This window comes from Odontesthes bonariensis, chromosome 9 (genome assembly GCF_027942865.1).
Source record: "Odontesthes bonariensis isolate fOdoBon6 chromosome 9, fOdoBon6.hap1, whole genome shotgun sequence".
NCBI classification, from domain to species: Eukaryota; Metazoa; Chordata; class Actinopteri; order Atheriniformes; family Atherinopsidae; genus Odontesthes; species Odontesthes bonariensis.
The window spans coordinates 534,531-558,117 of NC_134514.1; the positions used below are offsets into that span (position 1 = coordinate 534,531).

The window sequence follows — 23,587 nt, forward strand, 5'->3', positions numbered from 1 at the left end:
CACCAGGACCAGCCAGGGTTCACAAACCAGAGACAGCAGATTCTACCAAAGCTGAGCCATCAGGACCAGCCAGGGTTCACCAAGCTGAGACAGCAGGTTCTACCAAAGCTGAGCCACCAGGACCAGCCAGGGTTCACCAAGCTGAGCCATCAGGACCAGCCAGGGTTCACCAAGCAGAAACAGCAGGTTCTACCAAAGCTGGGCCATCAGGACCAGCCAGGGTTCACCAAGCAGAGACAGCAGGTTCTACCAAAGCTGAGCCATCAGGACCAGCCAGGGTTCACCAAGCAGAGACAGCAGATTCTACCAAAGCTGAGCCATCAGGACCAGCCGGGGTTCACCAAGCTGAGCCATCAGGACCAGCCAGGGTTCACCAAGCAGAGACAGCAGATTCTACCAAAGCTGAGCCATCAGGACCAGCCAGGGTTCACCAAGCAGAGACAGCAGATTCTACTAAAGCTGAGCCACCAGGATCAGCCAGGGTTCACCAAGCAGAGACAGCAGGTTCTACCAAAGCTGAGCCACCAGGACCAGCCAGGGTTCACCAAGCTGAGACAGCAGGTTCTACCAAAGCTGAGCCATCAGGACCAGCCAGGGTTCACCAAGCTGAGCCATCAGGACCAGCCAGGGTTCATCAAGCAGAGACAGCAGATTCTACCAAAGCTGAGCCATCAGGACCAGCCAGGGTTCACCAAGCTGAGCCATCAGGACCAGCCAGGGTTCACCAAGCAGAGACAGCAGATTCTACCAAAGCTGAGCCATCAGGACCAGCCAGGGTTCACCAAGCAGAGACAGCAGATTCTACCAAAGCTGAGCCATCAGGACCAGCCAGGGTTCACCAAGCAGAGACAGCAGGTTCTACCAAAGCTGAGCCATCAGGACCAGCCTGGGTTCACCAAGCAGAGGCAGCAGGTTCTACCAAAGCTGAGCCATCAGGACCAGCCTGGGTTCACCAAGCAGAGGCAGCAGGTTCTACCAAAGCTGAGCCATCAGGACCAGCCTGGGTTCACCAAGCAGAGGCAGCAGATTCTACCAAAGCTGAGCCACCAGGACCAGCCAGGGTTCACCAAGCAGAGGCAGCAGGTTCTACCAAAGCTGAGCCATCAGGACCAGCCAGGGTTCACAAACCAGAGACAGCAGGTTCTACCAAAGCTGAGCCATCAGGACCAGCCAGGGTTCATCAAGCAGAGACAGCAGGTTCTACCAAAGCTGAGCCATCAGGACCAGCCAGGGTTCACCAAGCAGAGACAGCAGGTTCTACCAAAGCTGAGCCATCAGGACCAGCCAGGGTTCACCAAGCAGAGGCAGCAGGTTCTACCAAAGCTGAGCCATCAGGACCAGCCAGGGTTCACCAAGCAGAGGCAGCAGATTCTACCAAAGCTGAGCCATCAGGACCAGCCTGGGTTCACCAAGCAGAGGCCAACAGTGTGAGACAGGTGGGTCTTTTTCTATAGAAAGACCCTAAAAATGTGGCTTCGATGGTAAATATACAAGCTCACAGAAGGCTTTCGCCTTGTTTGAAGCTCTGGGATGATGGGGGCGTGGCTTATTTACTGATGAGTTGCTACTAACTACCTCTCATCCCACCCTCACTCTCCCTAAAGTCCTGAAAGTTATGGCACAATATCAGATATTAGCATCAGATTATGTTCCAACGAACGAGCTCAGAGAAGAAGACGAAGACAAATATGATGCAGATAGAATCAAATGTTTAGCTGCTGGGACCAAGATTTCTGAAGCTGATCGTTGTCATTAAAATAAAATCAGACGACTCCAACCTGGACCTACATTCGAGGTCTGATTCTGTTAGAATCCATTTTCTCCCTCAAACACTTTAAATCTTTGTGCCCACAAAACAATTTACGAAGGGAATTACCTCATCCAGGTGCATATGGGAAGGAGAGAGACCCAGGGTGAACTACACGACCTTTTACCTGAGAAAGGAGACGGGGCTTTCCACTCTGCCAGGGGTATTACTGCTCTGCCCCCTGGAGGCCTCTGGCATACAGTATGTTCTCCAGACTGCACAGCAGGATGGAAAGATACCAGAAAAGAGATGCCACTCACAGCTCTGTCAGCAGATATTACACTGCAGGGTCAGAATCCAAGAGGAACCGATAACACACAAACAAGCCATCATGAGTTCCCACCAGAGTTCCCACCAGAGTTCCCACCAGAGTTCCCACCAGAGTTCCCACCAGAGTTCCCATCACACCAGAGTTCCCACCAGAGTTCCCATCACACCAGAGTTCCCACCAGAGTTCCCATCACACCAGAGTTCTCACCAGAGTTCCCACCCGAGTTCCCACCAGAGTTCCCATCAGAGTTCCCACCAGAGTTCCCACCACAGTTCCCACCAGAGTTCCCACCCGAGTTCCCACCAGAGTTCCCATCATGAGTTCCCACCCGAGTTCCCACCAGAGTTCCCATCATGAGTTCCCACCACAGTTCCCACCACAGTTCCCACCAGAGTTCACATCACACCAGAGTTCTCACCACAGTTCCCACCAGAGTTCACATCACACCAGAGTTCTCACCAGAGTTCCCATCAGAGTTCCCACCACAGTTCCCACCACAGTTCCCACCAGAGCTCCCACCACAGTTCCCACCACAGTTCCCACCAGAGTTCACACCAGAGTTCACACCAGAGTTCCCACCAGAGTTCACATCACACCCGAGTTCACACCAGAGTTCCCACCTGAGTTCACATCACACCAGAGTTCACATCACACCAGAGTTCCCACCAGAGTTCCCACCAGAGTTCCCACCAGAGTTCACATCACACCAGAGTTCCCACCAGAGTTCCCACCAGAGTTCACACCAGAGTTCCCACCAGAGTTCCCACCAGAGTTCACACCAGAGTTCCCACCACAGTTCCCACCAGAGTTCCCACCAGAGTTCCCACCCGATTTCACATCACACCCGAGTTCCCACCAGAGTTTCCACCAGAGTTCCCACCCGATTTCACATCACACCAGAGTTCCCACCCGAGTTCACATCACACCAGAGTTCACACCAGAGTTCCCACCACAGTTCCCACCAGAGTTCCCACCAGAGTTCCCACCCGATTTCACATCACACCAGAGTTCCCACCCGAGTTCACATCACACCAGAGTTCCCACCAGAGTTCCCACCAGAGTTCCCACCCGAGTTCACATCACACCAGAGTTCCCACCAGAGTTCCCACCAGAGTTCACACCAGAGTTCACACCAGAGTTCACATCACACCCGAGTTTCCACCAGAGTTCACATCACACCAGAGTTCACACCAGAGTTCACATCACACCAGAGTTCACACCAGAGTTCCCACCCGAGTTCACATCACACCAGAGTTCACATCACACCAGAGTTCCCACCAGAGTTCACATCACACCAGAGTTCACACCAGAGTTCACATCACACCAGAGTTCACACCAGAGTTCCCACCCGAGTTCACATCACACCCGAGTTCACATCACACCAGAGTTCCCACCAGAGTTCACATCACACCAGAGTTCACATCACACCAGAGTTCCCACCAGAGTTCACATCACACCAGAGTTCACACCCGAGTTCACATCACACCAGAGTTCCCACCAGAGTTCACATCACACCAGAGTTCACACCCGAGTTCACATCACACCAGAGTTCACACCCGAGTTCACATCACACCAGAGTTCCCACCAGAGTTCACATCACACCAGAGTTCCCACCAGAGTTCACATCACACCAGAGTTCACATCACACCAGAGTTCCCACCCGAGTTCACATCACACCAGAGTTCACACCCGAGTTCACATCACACCCGAGTTCACATCACACCAGAGTTCCCACCCGAGTTCACATCACACCAGAGTTCCCACCCGAGTTCACATCACACCAGAGTTCCCACCCGAGTTCACATCACACCAGAGTTCCCACCAGAGTTCCCACCCGATTTCACATCACACCCGAGTTCCCACCAGAGTTCCCACCCGATTTCACATCACACCAGAGTTCCCACCAGAGTTCCCACCCGATTTCACATCACACCAGAGTTCCCACCAGAGTTCACACCAGAATTCCCACCAGAGTTCCCACCAGAGTTCACACCAGAATTCCCACCAGAGTTCCCACCAGAGTTCCCACCAGAGTTCCCACCAGAGTTCACACCAGAGTTCACATCACACCCGAGTTCCCACCAGAGTTCACACCAGAGTTCACATCACACCCGAGTTCCCACCAGAGTTCACACCAGAGTTCCCACCAGAGTTCACACCACACCAGAGTTCACACCAGAGTTCCCACCAGAGTTCACATCACACCAGAGTTCCCACCAGAGTTCCCACCCGATTTCACATCACACCCGAGTTCCCACCAGAGTTCACACCAGAGTTCACACCAGAGTTCCCACCAGAGTTCACACCCGAGTTCACATCACACCAGAGTTCCCACCAGAGTTCCCACCAGAGTTCACATCACACCAGAGTTCCCACCAGAGTTCCCACCAGAGTTCACACCAGAGTTCACACCAGAGTTCACATCACACCCGAGTTTCCACCAGAGTTCACATCACACCAGAGTTCACACCAGAGTTCCCACCCGAGTTCACATCACACCAGAGTTCACATCACACCAGAGTTCCCACCAGAGTTCACATCACACCAGAGTTCACACCAGAGTTCACATCACACCAGAGTTCACACCAGAGTTCCCACCCGAGTTCACATCACACCCGAGTTCACATCACACCAGAGTTCCCACCAGAGTTCACATCACACCAGAGTTCACATCACACCAGAGTTCCCACCAGAGTTCACATCACACCAGAGTTCACACCCGAGTTCACATCACACCAGAGTTCCCACCAGAGTTCACATCACACCAGAGTTCACACCCGAGTTCACATCACACCAGAGTTCACACCCGAGTTCACATCACACCAGAGTTCCCACCAGAGTTCACATCACACCAGAGTTCCCACCAGAGTTCACATCACACCAGAGTTCACATCACACCAGAGTTCCCACCCGAGTTCACATCACACCAGAGTTCACACCCGAGTTCACATCACACCCGAGTTCACATCACACCAGAGTTCCCACCCGAGTTCACATCACACCCGAGTTCACATCACACCAGAGTTCCCACCAAAGTTCACATCACACCAGAGTTCACATCACACCAGAGTTCACATCACACCAGAGTTCACACCCGAGTTCACATCACACCAGAGTTCCCACCAGAGTTCACATCACACCAGAGTTCACACCCGAGTTCACATCACACCAGAGTTCACACCCGAGTTCACATCACACCCGAGTTCCCACCAGAGTTCCCACCCGAGTTCCCACCAGAGTTCACACCACACCAGAGTTCACACCAGAGTTCACATCACACCCGAGTTCACATCACACCAGAGTTCCCACCCGAGTTCACATCACACCAGAGTTCCCACCCGAGTTCACATCACACCAGAGTTCCCACCCGAGTTCACATCACACCAGAGTTCCCACCAGAGTTCCCACCCGATTTCACATCACACCCGAGTTCCCACCAGAGTTCACACCAGAATTCCCACCAGAGTTCCCACCAGAGTTCACACCAGAATTCCCACCAGAGTTCCCACCAGAGTTCCCACCAGAGTTCCCACCAGAGTTCCCACCAGAGTTCACACCAGTTCACACCAGAATTCCCACCAGAGTTCCCACCAGAGTTCCCACCAGAGTTCCCACCAGAGTTCACACCAGTTCACACCAGAGTTCACACCAGAATTCCCACCAGAGTTCCCACCAGAGTTCCCACCAGAGTTCCCACCAGAGTTCCCACCAGAGTTCCCACCAGAGTTCACACCAGAGTTCACACCAGAGTTCCCACCAGAGTTCACACCACACCAGAGTTCACACCAGAGTTCCCACCAGAGTTCACACCAGAGTTCCCACCAGAGTTCACACCAGAGTTCCCACCAGAGTTCACACCAGAGTTCCCACCAGAGTTCCCACCCGATTTCACATCACACCCGAGTTCCCACCAGAGTTCACACCAGAGTTCACACCAGAGTTCCCACCAGAGTTCACACCCGAGTTCACATCACACCAGAGTTCCCACCAGAGTTCCCACCAGAGTTCACACCAGAGTTCCCACCAGAGTTCCCACCAGAGTTCACACCAGAGTTCACACCAGAGTTCACACCAGAGTTCACATCACACCAGAGTTCACATCACACCCGAGTTCCCACCAGAGTTCCCACCAGAGTTCACACCAGAGTTCCCACCCGAGTTCACATCACACCAGAGTTCACACCAGAGTTCACACCAGAGTTCACATCACACCAGAGTTCCCACCAGAGTTCCCACCAGAGTTCACACCAGAGTTCCCACCAGAGTTCCCACCAGAGTTCACACCAGAGTTCCCACCAGAGTTCCCACCAGAGTTCACACCAGAGTTCCCACCAGAGTTCCCACCAGAGTTCACATCACACCAGAGTTCCCACCAGAGTTCCCACCAGAGTTCACACCAGAGTTCCCACCAGAGTTCCCACCAGAGTTCACACCAGAGTTCACACCCGAGTTCACACCAGAGTTCCCACCAGAGTTCCCACCAGAGTTCCCACCAGAGTTCCCACCAGAGTTCACACCAGAGTTCCCACCAGAGTTCCCACCAGAGTTCACACCAGAGTTCACACCAGAGTTCACACCAGAGTTCACATCACACCAGAGTTCACATCACACCCGAGTTCCCACCAGAGTTCCCACCAGAGTTCACACCCGAGTTCCCACCAGAGTTCCCACCAGAGTTCACACCAGAGTTAAATTAAAGAGTTCCCACCAGAGTTCCCACCAGAGTTAAATTAAAGAGTTCCCACCAGAGTTAAATTAAAGAGTTCCCACCAGAGTTTCCACCAGAGTTAAATTAAAGAGTTCCCACCAGAGTTAAATTAAAGAGGTCTCACCCTGGTTGGTGGACGATCTCTCTCAGGACCCGGACGGCGTCGTCGTTGCTCATGTTCTCAAAGTTGATGTCGTTCACCTGACGGGACGAGACGGAACCTCAATGAGTTTTATTCCCACAACGAGTCAGAGCAGCAGAGAAGGAAACTGGACTTTTGGTTCTCATACCATTAAAGAAGTTTGCAACTGTGCAATGTGGGGAAAAGACTTTATCAGCAGATTTTGAATCTGAAACATCTATGGTGAGAAACTGTTAGTATAACGAAACAGGGCCACTAATGATGAGGTCACAGACTGTGCTCCTTGTTTAAAATTCTAAAAGTAAAATGTTTTTTATTGAAGTTCCTGCTTCAGGTGGTGTAAATGAAAGCGTTAAAGTATCAGGTGTGCAGCGCCATCACCTGAAGGAGCATGTCTCCCGGCTCGATGCGACCGTCCGCTGCCACCGCTCCTCCCTTCATGATGGAGCCGATGTAAATGCCTCCGTCTCCCCGGTCGTTGCTCTGACCGACGATGCTGATGCCCAGGAAGTTGTACCGCTCTGACAGACGGGAGGACGGCGTTAGGCCGAGCACGGCCGGGTCAAAGGTCAAAGTATGGACAACACACCAAGGCTGTGTTCCAAACCGCATACTACTCCTACTACTCATACTACTACTCCACTACTCATACTACTAATACGTCTCCTATTACTCATACTACTAATACTACTACTAATACTTCTCTTACTACTCCTACTACCACTCCTACTACTCCTACTACTAATACTACTCCTACTTCTCCTACTTCTCCTACTACTCCTACTAACGTTCTGAGTTAGTATGCGAGTTTGAGTAAGCGAGAAGTTCCCGGATGCATACTAGATTCTCCTAAATGTTGGGTATGCATCATGAGGTTACTACTCATTCTCAAACTACCCAAGATGCAACGTAACGTGACGTCGCCGATCGTCATTTCCTGTCAAAACGGCAGTTTCAAGCTAGCTACAACGAGGGTAGGTTCACTTCCTGTTTTCAAAACAAAAGCACCAATTGTATGGTAATGGCTTTCCCTATGATAAAAGGCAACGGGTATTTTATTTTTGTGAAAATAACCGGAAGTGCGTTAGCTCACTGCGGCTAGCTTTAGTAGCGCCGAATTCGTGGGAACAAAATTGTAAACAGCCGGTATTTTGTCAGGTTTTCAACACGTTGGGGATCTAAACGACTACTTTCTCACCTGAAAATGTTTCAAATGTTGTTAAAGTTTACAGAGTTTAGAGCTTAAGGGAAATCAGCTTCAGGCCGGCTGATTTCGGCTCGGGCAGGAGCCAAATGCATTGTGGGTAAACGCTCTGCATACTGACTGAGCGATCAGTATGTAGTATGCAGTTTCGAACACAGCCCAACTGTAAAATGGTAATGGTTCTGGTTTGTTCTGGTCTGTGGTGGACACGGTCTGGACCCGGTCTGGACCCGGTCTGGACCCGGTCTGGACCCGGTCTGTACTCACCCATGTTGAGCGTCACAGTGGTGATGTTGAGCGACATGGTGGAGTCAGTGACGCTGCTGAAAGACACCGACTGACGGAGAGACAGAAGAAGAAGATGGAGGACAGGTGAGGCTGTGACCTCAGCAGGTAACCTGGGCGTGTGCACGTGTGTGTTTGCACGTGTGTGTGTGCGCACGTGTGTGTGCACATGTGTGTGTGCGCGTGTGTGTGTGCATGTGTGTGTGCATGTGTGTGTGCGTGTGCACATGTGTCCGTGTGCACGTGTGTCCGTGTGTGCGTGCACATGTGCACATGTGCACGTGTGCGTGTGTCTCCATGTGTGTGCACGTGTGTGTGTGCACGTGTGTGTGTGGTGTGTGTGTGTGTGTGTGTGTGTGCGTGTGTCTCCATGTGTGTGCACGTGTGTGTGTGGTGTGTGTGTGTGTGTGTGTGTGTGTGCACGTGTGCGTGTACCCGCTCCATCCGTGGTGTTTTGGGTTTTCGGTGGCGCCGCCGTTGTCGCCTGATGAGTCGCGGCGAGGAGCTGCTCTGCTCTGTTGATTGGCTGAACCTGGTGTGACATCACAGAGAAACAGAAAGAATGAAACCGAGAACATAAGATTAAATAAATAAAGAGATCAAAAACATGTGAAAAAGATCAATTATTTCAGAAACAAATAAAAATGATACAAAACGTTCACAGATTTAGGTTTAACCAACTTTAACTGCGACAGCAACAAATTCAAAACTCCGTGAAGAAATCAGAATTTAAACTGCAAATAAATGTTCAAACAGATTAAATCTACAAACCTGTGAAAAATATCAGGATCAATGATAAAGTGTTTCAGAGAATTTACAGATGAAATAATGACGTTTAAAAGTGAAACACGAAGATGTGGAGCGTGGGGAACATTCGTCCTGCTCTCAGATCTGATGGGACGCTTTTATCTGCGGGACAAAACAAACCTCTCCGCCCATCATGTGACCTGCAGCAGCCAATCAGGGCAGGGGTGAATGAACGGGTTAACTGGAGCAGAAGAAAACCCCTGGAGGGCAGGTGAATGTGTGTCAGACACACTGACCAATCACAGCGAGAGCTGCTGCTGCTGTCACAGAGTCACATGACAGAGGCCTTTAAAGGGGCAGAACCACATTTCTGTTCATTGGCTGCTGCTTCGTTTAGCTCTGACGCCTAAAACTAATAAATGATAAAAAAGTTTAATAAACTAACATTAATTTAAGTATTAATAATGTGAGAAGTATCAAAAACAGCAGGTTAATGGCAGCTGTTGATGGTCAGATTAGCATCCATCACAGTTTTAACTGAAACCAAAGTTCTGCCAACAGAGAGACATTTCAAGTTCGTTTAGTTTGTTTTAAACTCGACAGTTAACAAAGGAAACCTGCCACAAATCTCCATTTTAAAGTTACATCAGAGAATTCTGCACATTTCATCTGCTCGTTGGCTCCGCCTACAGGTGTGGAGGTGACACCACGGTCATAAAAACAGATCTGTGTGTGAGCCCCCCGGCACTGTGGGGCCGGTTCAGGTCGGGATCCTTCATCATAAAGGTGACTTTACTTCTCAAAACTCACCTTCCTCCTGAGTCTTCCTCAGACGAACAGAAGCTGGTCGTCTCCAACTCGCTGCTCTGTTGGGTGGATGAGTTCTCTCCTCCACCTGCTGGCTCCGCCCCCTTCTGACCTTTAGAGACGGGAGCAAATCAGAGACAGTTTGTTGTGTATCCAGCTGCTCCGAGGTCGTCTACAGGCCACGCCCCCTTAACTCTTCCCCTCAACACTGAGACGGACGACGTGAAAAAGGGAGAATCTGAGGGAACAAGGAAGCATCTGAGGGAACAAGGGAGAATCTGAGGGAATAAGGAAGCATCTGAGGGAACAAGGGAGAATCTGAGGGAACAAGGAAGCATCTGAGGGAACAAGGAAGCATCTGAGGGAACAAGGGAGAATCTGAGGGAACAAGGAAGCATCTGAGGGAACAAGGAAGCATCTGAGGGAACAAGGGAGAATCTGAGGGAACAAGAAAGCATCAGAGGGAACAAGGGAGAATCTGAGGGAACAAGAAAGCATCCTAGGGAACAAGGGAGAATCTGAGAGAACAAGGAAGCATCTGAGGGAACAAGGGAGAATCTGAGGGAACAAGAAAGCATCTGAGGGAACAAGGGAGAATCTGAGGGAACAAGGAAGCATCAGAGGGAACAAAGGAGAATCTGAGGGAACAAGGAAGCATCAGAGGGAACAAGGGAGAATCCGAGGGAACAAGAAAGCATCAGAGGGAACAAGGGAGAATCTGAGGGAACAAGGAAGCATCAGAGGGAACAAAGGAGAATCTGAGGGAACAAGGAAGCATCAGAGGGAACAAGGGAGAATCCGAGGGAACAAGGAAGCATCAGAGGGAACAAGGGAGAATCTGAGGGAACAAGAAAGCATCCTAGGGAACAAGGGAGAATCTGAGAGAACAAGGAAGCATCAGAGGGAACAAGGAAGCATCAGAGGGAACAAGGGAGAATCTGAGGGAACAAGAAAGCATCCTAGGGAACAAGGGAGCATCTGAGGGAACAAGGAAGCATCTGAGGGAACAAGGGAGAATCTGAGGGAACAAGAAAGCATCAGAGGGAACAAGGAAGCATCAGAGGGAACAAGGGAGCATCAGAGGGAACAAGGAAGCATCTGAGGGAACAAGGGAGAATCTGAGAGAACAAGGAAGCATCTGAGGGAACAAGGGAGAATCTGAGGGAACAAGAAAGCATCCTAGGGAACAAGGGAGCATCTGAGGGAACAAGGAAGCATCTGAGGGAACAAGGGAGAATCTGAGGGAACAAGAAAGCATCAGAGGGAACAAGGGAGAATCTGAGGGAACAAGGAAGCATCAGAGGGAACAAAGGAGAATCCGAGGGAACAAGGAAGCATCAGAGGGAACAAGGGAGAATCTGAGGGAACAAGAAAGCATCCTAGGGAACAAGGGAGAATCTGAGAGAACAAGGAAGCATCAGAGGGAACAAGGAAGCATCAGAGGGAACAAGGGAGAATCTGAGGGAACAAGAAAGCATCCTAGGGAACAAGGGAGAATCTGAGAGAACAAGGAAGCATCTGAGGGAACAAGGGAGAATCTGAGGGAACAAGGAAGCATCCTAGGGAACAAGGGAGAATCTGAGGGAACAAGGAAGCATCAGAGGGAACAAGGGAGAATCTGAGGGAACAAGGAAGCATCAGAGGGAACAAGGGAGAATCTGAGGGAACAAGGAAGCATCAGAGGGAACAAGGGAGAATCCGAGGGAACAAGGAAGTATCATAGGGAACAAGGAAGAATCTGAGGGAACAAGGAAGCATCTGAGGGAACAAGGAAGCATCCTAGGGAACAAGGGAGAATCTGAGGGAACAAGGAAGCATCAGAGGGAACAAGGGAGAATCTGAGGGAACAAGGAAGCATCAGAGGGAACAAAGGAGAATCTGAGGGAACAAGGAAGCATCAGAGGGAACAAGGGAGAATCTGAGGGAACAAGGAAGCATCAGAGGGAACAAGGGAGAATCTGAGGGAACAAGGAAGCATCAGAGGGAACAAGGGAGAATCCGAGGGAACAAGGAAGTATCATAGGGAACTAGTAAGAATCTGAGGGAACAAGGAAGCATCTGAGGGAACAAGGGAGAATCTGAGGGAACAAGGAAGCATCAGAGGGAACAAGGGAGAATCTGAGGGAACAAGGAAGCATCAGAGGGAACAAAGGAGAATCTGAGGGAACAAGGAAGCATCAGAGGGAACAAGGGAGAATCTGAGGGAACAAGGAAGCATCAGAGGGAACAAGGGAGAATCCGAGGGAACAAGGAAGTATCATAGGGAACTAGTAAGAATCTGAGGGAACAAGGAAGCATCTGAGGGAACAAGGGAGAATCTGAGGGAACAAGGAAGCATCCTAGGGAACAAGAGAGCATCTGAGGAAGCATCTGAGGGAACAAGGATGCATCTGAGGGTAGAAGGGAGCATCTGAGGGACCAAGGAAGCGTCGGAGGGAACAAGGGAGCATTTGAGGGAACAAGGGAGCATCTGAGGGAACAATGAAGCATCTGAGGGAACAAGGGAGCATTTGAGGGAACAAGGGAGTATCTGAGGGAACAAGGAATAATCTGGGGGAATAAGGAAGCATCTGAGGGAACAAAGGAAGCATCTGAGGGAACAAGGGAGCATCTGAGGGAACAAGGGAGAATCTGAGGGTATAAAGAAGCATCTGAGGGAACAAAGGAAGCATCTGAGGGAACAAGGGAAGCATCTGAGGGAACAAGGGAGCATCTGAGGGAACAAGGAAGTATCTGAAGGAACAAAGGAGCATCTGAGGGAACAAGGGAGCATATGAGGGAACAAGGAATCATCTGAGGGAACAAGGAAGCATCAGAGGGAACAAGGGAGAATCTGAGGGAACAAGGAAGCATCAGAGGGAACAAGGGAGAATCCGAGGGAACAAGGAAGTATCATAGGGAACAAGGAAGAATCTGAGGGAACAAGGAAGCATCTGAGGGAACAAGGGAGAATCTGAGGGAACAAGGAAGCATCTGAGGGAACAAGGGAGAATCTGAGGGAACAAGGAAGCATCCTAGGGAACAAGGGAGAATCTGAGGGAACAAGGAAGCATCAGAGGGAACAAGGGAGAATCTGAGGGAACAAGGAAGCATCAGAGGGAACAAGGGAGAATCTGAGGGAACAAGGAAGCATCAGAGGGAACAAGGGAGAATCCGAGGGAACAAGGAAGTATCATAGGGAACTAGGAAGAATCTGAGGGAACAAGGAAGCATCTGAGGGAACAAGGGAGAATCTGAGGGAACAAGGAAGCATCCTAGGGAACAAGAGAGCATCTGAGGAAGCATCTGAGGGAACAAGGATGCATCTGAGGGTAGAAGGGAGCATCTGAGGGACCAAGGAAGCGTCGGAGGGAACAAGGGAGCATTTGAGGGAACAAGGGAGTATCTGAGGGAACAAGGAATAATCTGGGGGAATAAGGAAGCATCTGAGGGAACAAAGGAAGCATCTGAGGGAACAAGGGAGCATCTGAGGGAACAAGGGAGAATCTGAGGGAACAAAGAAGCATCTGAGGGAACAAGGAAGTATCTGAAGGAACAAAGGAGCATCTGAGGGAACAAGGGAGCATATGAGGGAACAAGGGAGAATCTGAGTGAACAAGGGAGAATCTGAGGGAATAAGGAAGCATCTGAGGGAACAAGGGAGCATCTGAGGGAACAAGGAAGCATCTGAGGGAACAAGGAAGTATCTGAAGGAACAAAGGAGCATCTGAGGGAACACGAATAAATCTGACGGAACAAGGAAGCATCAGAGGGAACAAGGGAGAATCTGAGGGAACAAGGAAGCATCAGAGGGAACAAGGGAGAATCTGAGGGAACAAGGAAGCATCTGAGGGAACAAGGAAGCAACTGAGGGATCAAAGGAGCATCTGAGGAAGCATCTGAGGGAACAAGGAAGCATCTGAGGGAACAAGGGAGCATCTGAACAAACAAGGAAGCATCTGAGGGAACAAGGAAGCATCTGAGAGAAGAAGGGAGCATCTGAGGGAACAAGGAAGCCTCTGAGGGAACAAGGAAGCATCTGAGGGACCAAGGGAGCATCTGAGGGAACAAAGAAGCATCTGAGTGAGGAAGGAAGCATATGAGGGAACATCTGAGGGAACAAGGAAGCATCTGAGTGAGGAAGGAAGCATATGAGGAAGCATCTGAGGGAACAAGGAAGCGTCTGATGGAACAAAGAAGCATCTGAGGGACCAAGGGAGCATCTGAGGGAACAAGGAAGCATCTGAGGGAACACGGAAGCATCTGAGGGAACAAGGGAAAATCTGAAGGAACAAGGAAGCATCTGAGGAAGCATCTGAGGGAACAAGGAAGTATCTGAGGGAACAAGGGAGCATCTGAGAGAATAAGGGAGCATCTGAGGGAACAAGGAAGCATCTAAGGGAACAAAGGAGCATCTGAGGGACCAAGGAAGCATCTGAGGGAACAAGGGAGTATCTGAGGGAACAAGGAAGCATCTGAGGGAACAAGGGAGCATCTGAGTGAGGAAGAAAGCATATGAGGGAACAAGGAATAATCTGGGGGAATAAGGAAGCATCTGAGGGAACAAGGGAGCATCTGAGAGAATAAGGGAGCATCTGAGGGAACAAGGAAGCATCTGAGGGAACAAAGGAGCATCTGAGGGAACAAGGAAGCATCTGAGGGAACAAGGGAGCATCTGAGTGAGGAAGGAAGCATATGAGGGAACAAGGAATAATCTGGGGGAATAAGGAAGCATCTGAGGGAACAAGGAAGCATCTGAGGGAACAAAGGAGTATCTGAGGGAACAAGGGAGCATCTGAGGGAACAAGGGAGCATCTGAGGGAACAAGGAAGCATCTGAGGGAACAAGGAAGTATCTGAAGGAACAAAGGAGCATCTGAGGGAACAAGGGGGCATATGAGGGAACAAGGGAGAATCTGAGTGAACAAGGGAGAATCTGAGGGAAAGAGGAAGCATCTGAGGGAACAAGGGAGCATCTGAGGGAACAAGGAAGCATCTGAGGGAACAAGGGAACATCTGAGGGACCAAGGGAGCATTGAAGGCAACAAGGGAGCATATGAGGGAACAAGGAAGCATCTGAGGGAACAAGGGAGTATCTGAGTGAAGAAGGAAGCATATGAGGGAACAAGGAATAATCTGGGGGAACAAAGTAGCATTGAAGGGAACAAGGAAGCATCTGAGGGAACAAAGTAGCATATGAGGGAACAAGGAAGCATCTGAGGGAACAAGGGAGCATCTGAGGAAGCATCTGAGGGAACAAGGGAGCATGTGAGGGAACAAGGTAGCAAATGAGGGAACAAGGGAGCATCTGAGGAAGCATCTGAGGGAACAAGGGTGCATGTGAGGGAACAAGGTAGCAAATGAGGGAACAAGGGAGCATCTGAGGAAGCATCTGAGGGAACAAGGGAGCATGTGAGGGAACAAGGTAGCAAATGAGGGAACAAGGGAGCATCTGAGGAAGCATCTGAGGGAACAAGGGTGCATGTGAGGGAACAAGGTAGCAAATGAGGGAACAAGAAAGCATCTTAGGAAGCATCTGAGGGAACAAGGGAGCATGTGAGGGAACAAGGTAGCAAATGAGGGAACAAGAAAGCATCTTAGGAAGCATGTGAGGGAACAAGGGAGTATCTGAGTGAAGAAGGAAGCATATGAGGGAACAAGGAATAATCTGGGGGAACAAAGTAGCATTGAAGGGAACAAGGAAGCATCTGAGGGAACAAAGTAGCATCTGAGGGAACAAGGAAGCATCTGAGGAAGCATCTGACGGAACAAGGGAGCATGTGAGGGAACAAGGTAGCAAATGAGGGAACAAGGGAGCATCTGAGGAAGCATCTGAGGGAACAAGGGTGCATGTGAGGGAACAAGGGAGCAAATGAGGGAACAAGAAAGCATCTTAGGAAGCATCTGAGGGAACAAGGGAGCATGTGAGGGAACAAGGTAGCAAATGAGGGAACAAGGGATTATCTGAGGGAACAAGGTAGCAAATGAGGGAACAAGGAAGCATCTCTCTGCATGCGTTTCTCACCTCGCTCGCCCTCGCCACTCTGCAGCCTCTCTGACGGTGAAACCACAGGTTTGACCTCTGACCTCTGAGACTCTTCGGGGCAGACGGCCGCAGCACTGACACACACACAAAGGGTTTAATCACGTATGACATCACTTCCTGTTTGCACAGATCCGTGCAGCAGGAACTCACTGGAACGACGGCGGTCTGGAGTCTCCGATCCCCCCTGTCCTCTCTATAGGGGGAGGGGCCAGAGAGGAGGGCGTGGCCACAGACTGGACGTCTGAGCCCCTGAAATCTGGCTGACAGGATTCTGATGACACCACCTGCAGAGGAGCAGAAGGAGAAGAAGAAAAAGATGAAGATGATGAAAAAGGTGAAGAAGAAGAAGAAAAAGACGAGATGAAAGTGTGTGTGCGTGTTCTGACCCAACATACGACCCGTCCGTTCACGCACGGCAGCCTGGCGTCATCATCACTGATCTCCTCTTTGACCACCCTGTAACACATCATCATCATAATCATCATAAGCACCAACATCATCATCATCATAACCACCATCACAACCATCTTCATCATCATAACCAGCATCATCATCATAACCATCAACATCATCACCACCATCTTCATCATCATAACCACCAACATCATCATCATCATAACCACCATCACAACCATCTTCATCATCATAACCACAAACATCATCATCATCATAACCATCAACATCATCACAACCATCTTCATCATCATAACCACCAACATCATCATCATCATAACCACCATCACAACCATCTTCATCATCATAACCACCAACATCATCATCATCATAACCACCATCACAACCATCTTCATCATCATAACCAGCATCATCATCATAACCACCAACATCATCATCATCATAACCACCATCACAACCATCTTCATCATCATAACCACCAACATCATCATCATCATAACCACCATCACAACCATCTTCATCATCATAACCATCAACATAATCATCATCATAACCACCAACATCTTCATCATCATAACCACCATCACAACCATCTTCATCATCATAACCACCAATATCATCATCATCATAACCACCATCACAACCATCTTCATCATCATAACCACCAACATCATCATCATCATAACCACCATCACAACCATCTTCATCATCATAACCACCAACATCATCATCATCATAACCATCAACATCATCACCACCATCTTCATCATCATAACCACCAACATCATCATCATCATCATCATAACCACCATCACAACCATCTCCATCATCATAACCACCAACATCTTCATCATCATAACCACCAACATCATCATCATCATCATAACCACCATCACAACCATCTTCATCATCATAACCACCAACATCTTCATCATCATAACCACCATCACAACCATCTTCATCATCATAACCAGCATCATCATCATAACCACCAACATCATCATCATCATAACCACCATCACAACCATCTTCATCATCATAACCACCAACATCATCATCATCATAACCACCATCACAACCATCTTCATCATCATAACCAGCATCATCATCATCATCATAACCATCAACATCATCACCACCATCTTCATCATCATAACCACCAAACATCATCATCATCATAACCATCAACATCATCACCACCATCTTCATCATCATAACCACCAACATCATCATCATCATAACCACCATCACAACCATCTTCATCATCATAACCACCAACATCATCATCATCATAACCACCATCACAACCATCTTCATCATCATAACCAGCATCATCATCATAACCACCAACATCATCATCATCATAACCACCATCACAACCATCTTCATCATCATAACCACCAACATCATCATCATCATAACCACCATCACATCCATCTTCATCATCATAACCACCAACATCATCATCATCATAACCACCATCACATCCATCTTCATCATCATAACCACCAACATCATCATCATCATAACCACCAACATCATCATCATCATCATCATAACCACCAACATCATCATCATCATAACCACCATCACCACCATCTTCATCATCATAACCACCAACATCATCATCATCATAACCACCATCACATCCATCTTCATCATCATAACCACCAACATCATCATCATCATAACCACCAACATCATCATCATCATAACCACCATCACAACCATCTTCATCATCATAACCACAAACATAATCATCATCATAACCACCAACATCTTCATCATCATAACCACCATCACAACCATCTTCATCATCATAACCACCAATATCATCATCATCATAACCACCATCACAACCATCTTCATCATCATAACCACCAACATCATCATCATCATAACCACCATCACAACCATCTTCATCATCATAACCACCAACATCATCATCATCATAACCATCAACATCATCACCACCATCTTCATCATCATAACCACCAACATCATCATCATCATCATCATAACCACCATCACAACCATCTCCATCATCATAACCACCAACATCTTCATCATCATAACCACCAACATCATCATCATCATCATAACCACCATCACAACCATCTTCATCATCATAACCACCAACATCTTCATCATCATAACCACCATCACAACCATCTTCATCATCATAACCAGCATCATCATCATAACCACCAACATCATCATCATCATAACCACCATCACAACCATCTTCATCATCATAACCACCAACATCATCATCATCATAACCACCATCACAACCATCTTCATCATCATAACCAGCATCATCATCATCATCATAACCATCAACATCATCACCACCATCTTCATCATCATAACCACCAAACATCATCATCATCATAACCATCAACATCATCACCACCATCTTCATCATCATAACCACCAACATCATCATCATCATAACCACCATCACAACCATCTTCATCATCATAACCACCAACATCATCATCATCATAACCACCATCACAACCATCTTCATCATCATAACCAGCATCATCATCATAACCACCAACATCATCATCATCATAACCACCATCACAACCATCTTCATCATCATAACCACCAACATCATCATCATCATAACCACCATCACATCCATCTTCATCATCATAACCACCAACATCATCATCATCATAACCACCATCACATCCATCTTCATCATCATAACCACCAACATCATCATCATCATAACCACCAACATCATCATCATCATCATCATAACCACCAACATCATCATCATCATAACCACCATCACCACCATCTTCATCATCATAACCACCAACATCATCATCATCATAACCACCATCACATCCATCTTCATCATCATAACCACCAACATCATCATCATCATAACCACCAACATCATCATCATCATAACCACCATCACAACCATCTTCATCATCATAACCACCAACATCACCATCACAACCATCTTCATCATCATAACCACCATCACAACCATCTTCATCATCATAACCAGCATCATCATCATAACCACCATCACATCCATCTTCATCATCATAACCACCAACATAATCATCATCATAACCACCATCACAACCATCTTCATCATCATAACCACCAACATAATCATCATCATAACCACCATCACATCCATCTTCATCATCATAACCACCAACATAATCATCATCATAACCACCATCACATCCATCTTCATCATCATAACCACCAACATCATCATCATCATAACCACCATCATCATCATAACCACCAACATCATCATCATCATAACCACCATCACATCCATCTTCATCATCATAACCAGCATCATCATCATAACCACCAACATCATCATCATCATAACCACCATCACATCCATCTTCATCATCATAACCACCAACATAATCATCATCATAACCACCATCACATCCATCTTCATCATCATAACCACCAACATCATCATCATCATAACCACCATCATCATCATAACCACCAACATCATCATCATCATAACCACCAACATCATCATCATCATAACCACCATCACAACCATCTTCATCATCATAACCACCAACATCACCATCACAACCATCTTCATCATCATAACCACCATCACAACCATCTTCATCATCATAACCAGCATCATCATCATAACCACCAACATCATCATCATCATAACCACCATCACATCCATCTTCATCATCATAACCACCAACATAATCATCATCATAACCACCATCACAACCATCTTCATCATCATAACCAGCATCATCATCATAACCACCAACATCATCATCATCATAACCACCATCACATCCATCTTCATCATCATAACCACCAACATAATCATCATCATAACCACCATCACATCCATCTTCATCATCATAACCACCAACATAATCATCATCATAACCACCATCACAACCATCTTCATCATCATAACCACCATCACAACCATCTTCATCATCATAACCACCAACATCATCATCATCATAACCACCATCACAACCATCTTCATCATCATCACCACCAACATCACAACCATCTTCATCATCATAACCACCATCACAACCATCTTCATCATCATCACCACCAACATCACCATCACAACCATCTTCATCATCATAGCCACCAACATCATCATCATCATAACCACCATCACAACCATCTTCATCATCATCACCACCAACATCACCATCACAACCATCTTCATCATCATAACCACCATCACAACCATCTTCATCATCATAACCACCAACATCACCATCACAACCATCTTCATCATCATAACCACCATCACAACCATCTTCATCATCATAACCAGCATCATCATCATAACCACCATCACATCCATCTTCATCATCATAACCACCAACATAATCATCATCATAACCACCATCACAACCATCTTCATCATCATAACCAGCATCATCATCATAACCACCAACATCATCATCATCATAACCACCATCACATCCATCTTCATCATCATAACCACCAACATAATCATCATCATAACCACCATCACATCCATCTTCATCATCATAACCACCAACATCATCATCATCATAACCACCATCATCATCATCATCATAACCACCAACATCATCATCATCATAACCACCATCACAACCATCTTCATCATCATAACCACCAACATCACCATCACAACCATCTTCATCATCATAACCACCATCACAACCATCTTCATCATCATAACCAGCATCATCATCATAACCACCAACATCATCATCATCATAACCACCATCACATCCATCTTCATCATCATAACCACCAACATAATCATCATCATAACCACCATCACAACCATCTTCATCATCATAACCAGCATCATCATCATAACCACCAACATAATCATCATCATAACCACCATCACAACCATCTTCATCATCATAACCAGCATCACAACCATCTTCATCATCATAACCACCATCACAACCATCTTCATCATCATAACCACCAACATCATCATCATCATAACCACCATCACAACCATCTTCATCATCATCACCACCAACATCACAACCATCTTCATCATCATAACCACCATCACAACCATCTTCATCATCATCACCACCAACATCACCATCACAACCATCTTCATCATCATAGCCACCAACATCATCATCATCATAACCACCATCACAACCATCTTCATCATCATCACCACCAACATCACCATCACAACCATCTTCATCATCATAACCACCATCACAACCATCTTCATCATCATAACCATCAACATCATCATCATCATAACCATCAACATCATCACCACCGTCTTCATCATCATCACCGGCCAACATCATCATCATCATTACCATCACCACCATCATCACCATCTTTATCTTCATCATCACCACCATCACCATCACCATCTTCATCATCACCATCATCATCACCACCATCACCATCTTCATCATCACCACCATCATCACCACCATCTTCATCATCATCATCATTACCACCATCTTCACCACCACCATCATATTCATCACCACCACCATCACCATCTTCATCATCACCATCATCATCACCACCATCACCATCTTCATCACCATCACCATCATCATCACCACCACCATCACCATCTTCATCATCATCACCATCAACATCATCATCACCATCATCATCACCACCACCATCACCATCTTCATCATCACCATCATCACCACCACCATCATCATCACCATCATCATCACCACCACCATCACCATCTTCATCACCATCATCACCACCACCATCATCATCACCATCATCATCACCACCACCATCACCATCACCATCATCACCATCATCACCACCATCATCATCTTCACCACCATCATCATCTTCACCATCATCATCATCTTCATCTTCATCATCACCACCATCATCATCATCATCACCACCATCATCATCTTCACCACCATCATCATCATCTTCATCACCATCTTCATCATCACCACCATCATCATCATCACCACCATCATCATCTTCACCATCATCATCATCTTCATCTTCATCATCACCACCATCATCATCATCATCACCACCATCATCATCTTCACCACCATCATCATCATCTTCATCATCATCACCATCATCATCTTCATCACCATCACCATCTTCATCATCATCACCACCATCATCATCTTCATCATCATCTTCACCACCATCATCGTCATCTTCATCATTATCATCATCATCATCATCTTCACCACCATCATCATCATCTTCATCACCACCATCATCACCATCACCATCATCACCATCACCATCATCACCATCACCATCACCATCATCACCATCACCATCACCATCTTCATCATCACCACCATCATCATCCCCACCACCACCATCACCATCTTCATCATCACCACCATCATCATCTTCATCACCATCACCATCTTCATCATCATCACCACCATCATCATCTTCACCACCATCATCATATCCACCATCATCATCTTCATCACCACCATCATCATCTTCATCACCATCTTCATCATCATCAGCACCATCATCATCTTCACCACCATCATCATCATCTTCATCTTCATTATCACCACCATCATCATCATCACCACCACCATCATCATCTTCATCACCATCACCATCTTCATCATCATCATCATCATCATCATCATCATCTTCATCATCATCTTCACCACCATCATCTTCATCACCACCATCATCATCTTCACCACCATCATCATCATCATCTTCATCATCATCACCACCATCATCATCATCATCTTCATCATCATCATTACCATCATCACCATCATCATCATCATCATCACCATCACCACCATCATCATCATCATCACCATCTTCATCACCACCATCATCATCATCTTCATCATCACCATCATCACCACCACCATCATCATCACCATCATCACCATCTTCATCATCACCACCATCATCACCACCATCTTCATCATCATCATCATTACCACCATCTTCACCACCACCATCATATTCATCACCACCATCTTCATCATCACCATCATCATCACCACCATCATCATCTTCATCATCATCATTACCATCATCACCATCATCATCATCATCATCACCATCACCACCATCATCATCATCATCACCATCTTCATCATCACCATCATCATCACCACCATCACCATCTTCATCATCAC

The 23,587-nt window shown here is 47.2% G+C and overlaps 1 protein-coding gene across 1 annotated transcript in view; it reads right to left on the reverse strand.

Annotated features, from left to right (window-relative positions):
- The window catches only part of dvl3b (dishevelled segment polarity protein 3b), a 35,422-nt gene that overhangs the window by 7,999 nt on the left and 3,836 nt on the right, over positions 1-23,587 (reverse strand). Inside the window, exons 2-9 of the mRNA XM_075472682.1 lie at positions 16,382-16,451; positions 16,146-16,279; positions 15,975-16,069; positions 9,975-10,083; positions 8,853-8,949; positions 8,400-8,469; positions 7,310-7,449; positions 6,911-6,987 (exon numbers count right to left, since the gene is read on the reverse strand). Coding sequence (XP_075328797.1) covers positions 6,911-6,987; positions 7,310-7,449; positions 8,400-8,469; positions 8,853-8,949; positions 9,975-10,083; positions 15,975-16,069; positions 16,146-16,279; positions 16,382-16,451 — 792 coding nt within the window. The remainder of the gene's footprint in view (positions 1-6,910; positions 6,988-7,309; positions 7,450-8,399; positions 8,470-8,852; positions 8,950-9,974; positions 10,084-15,974; positions 16,070-16,145; positions 16,280-16,381; positions 16,452-23,587) is intronic.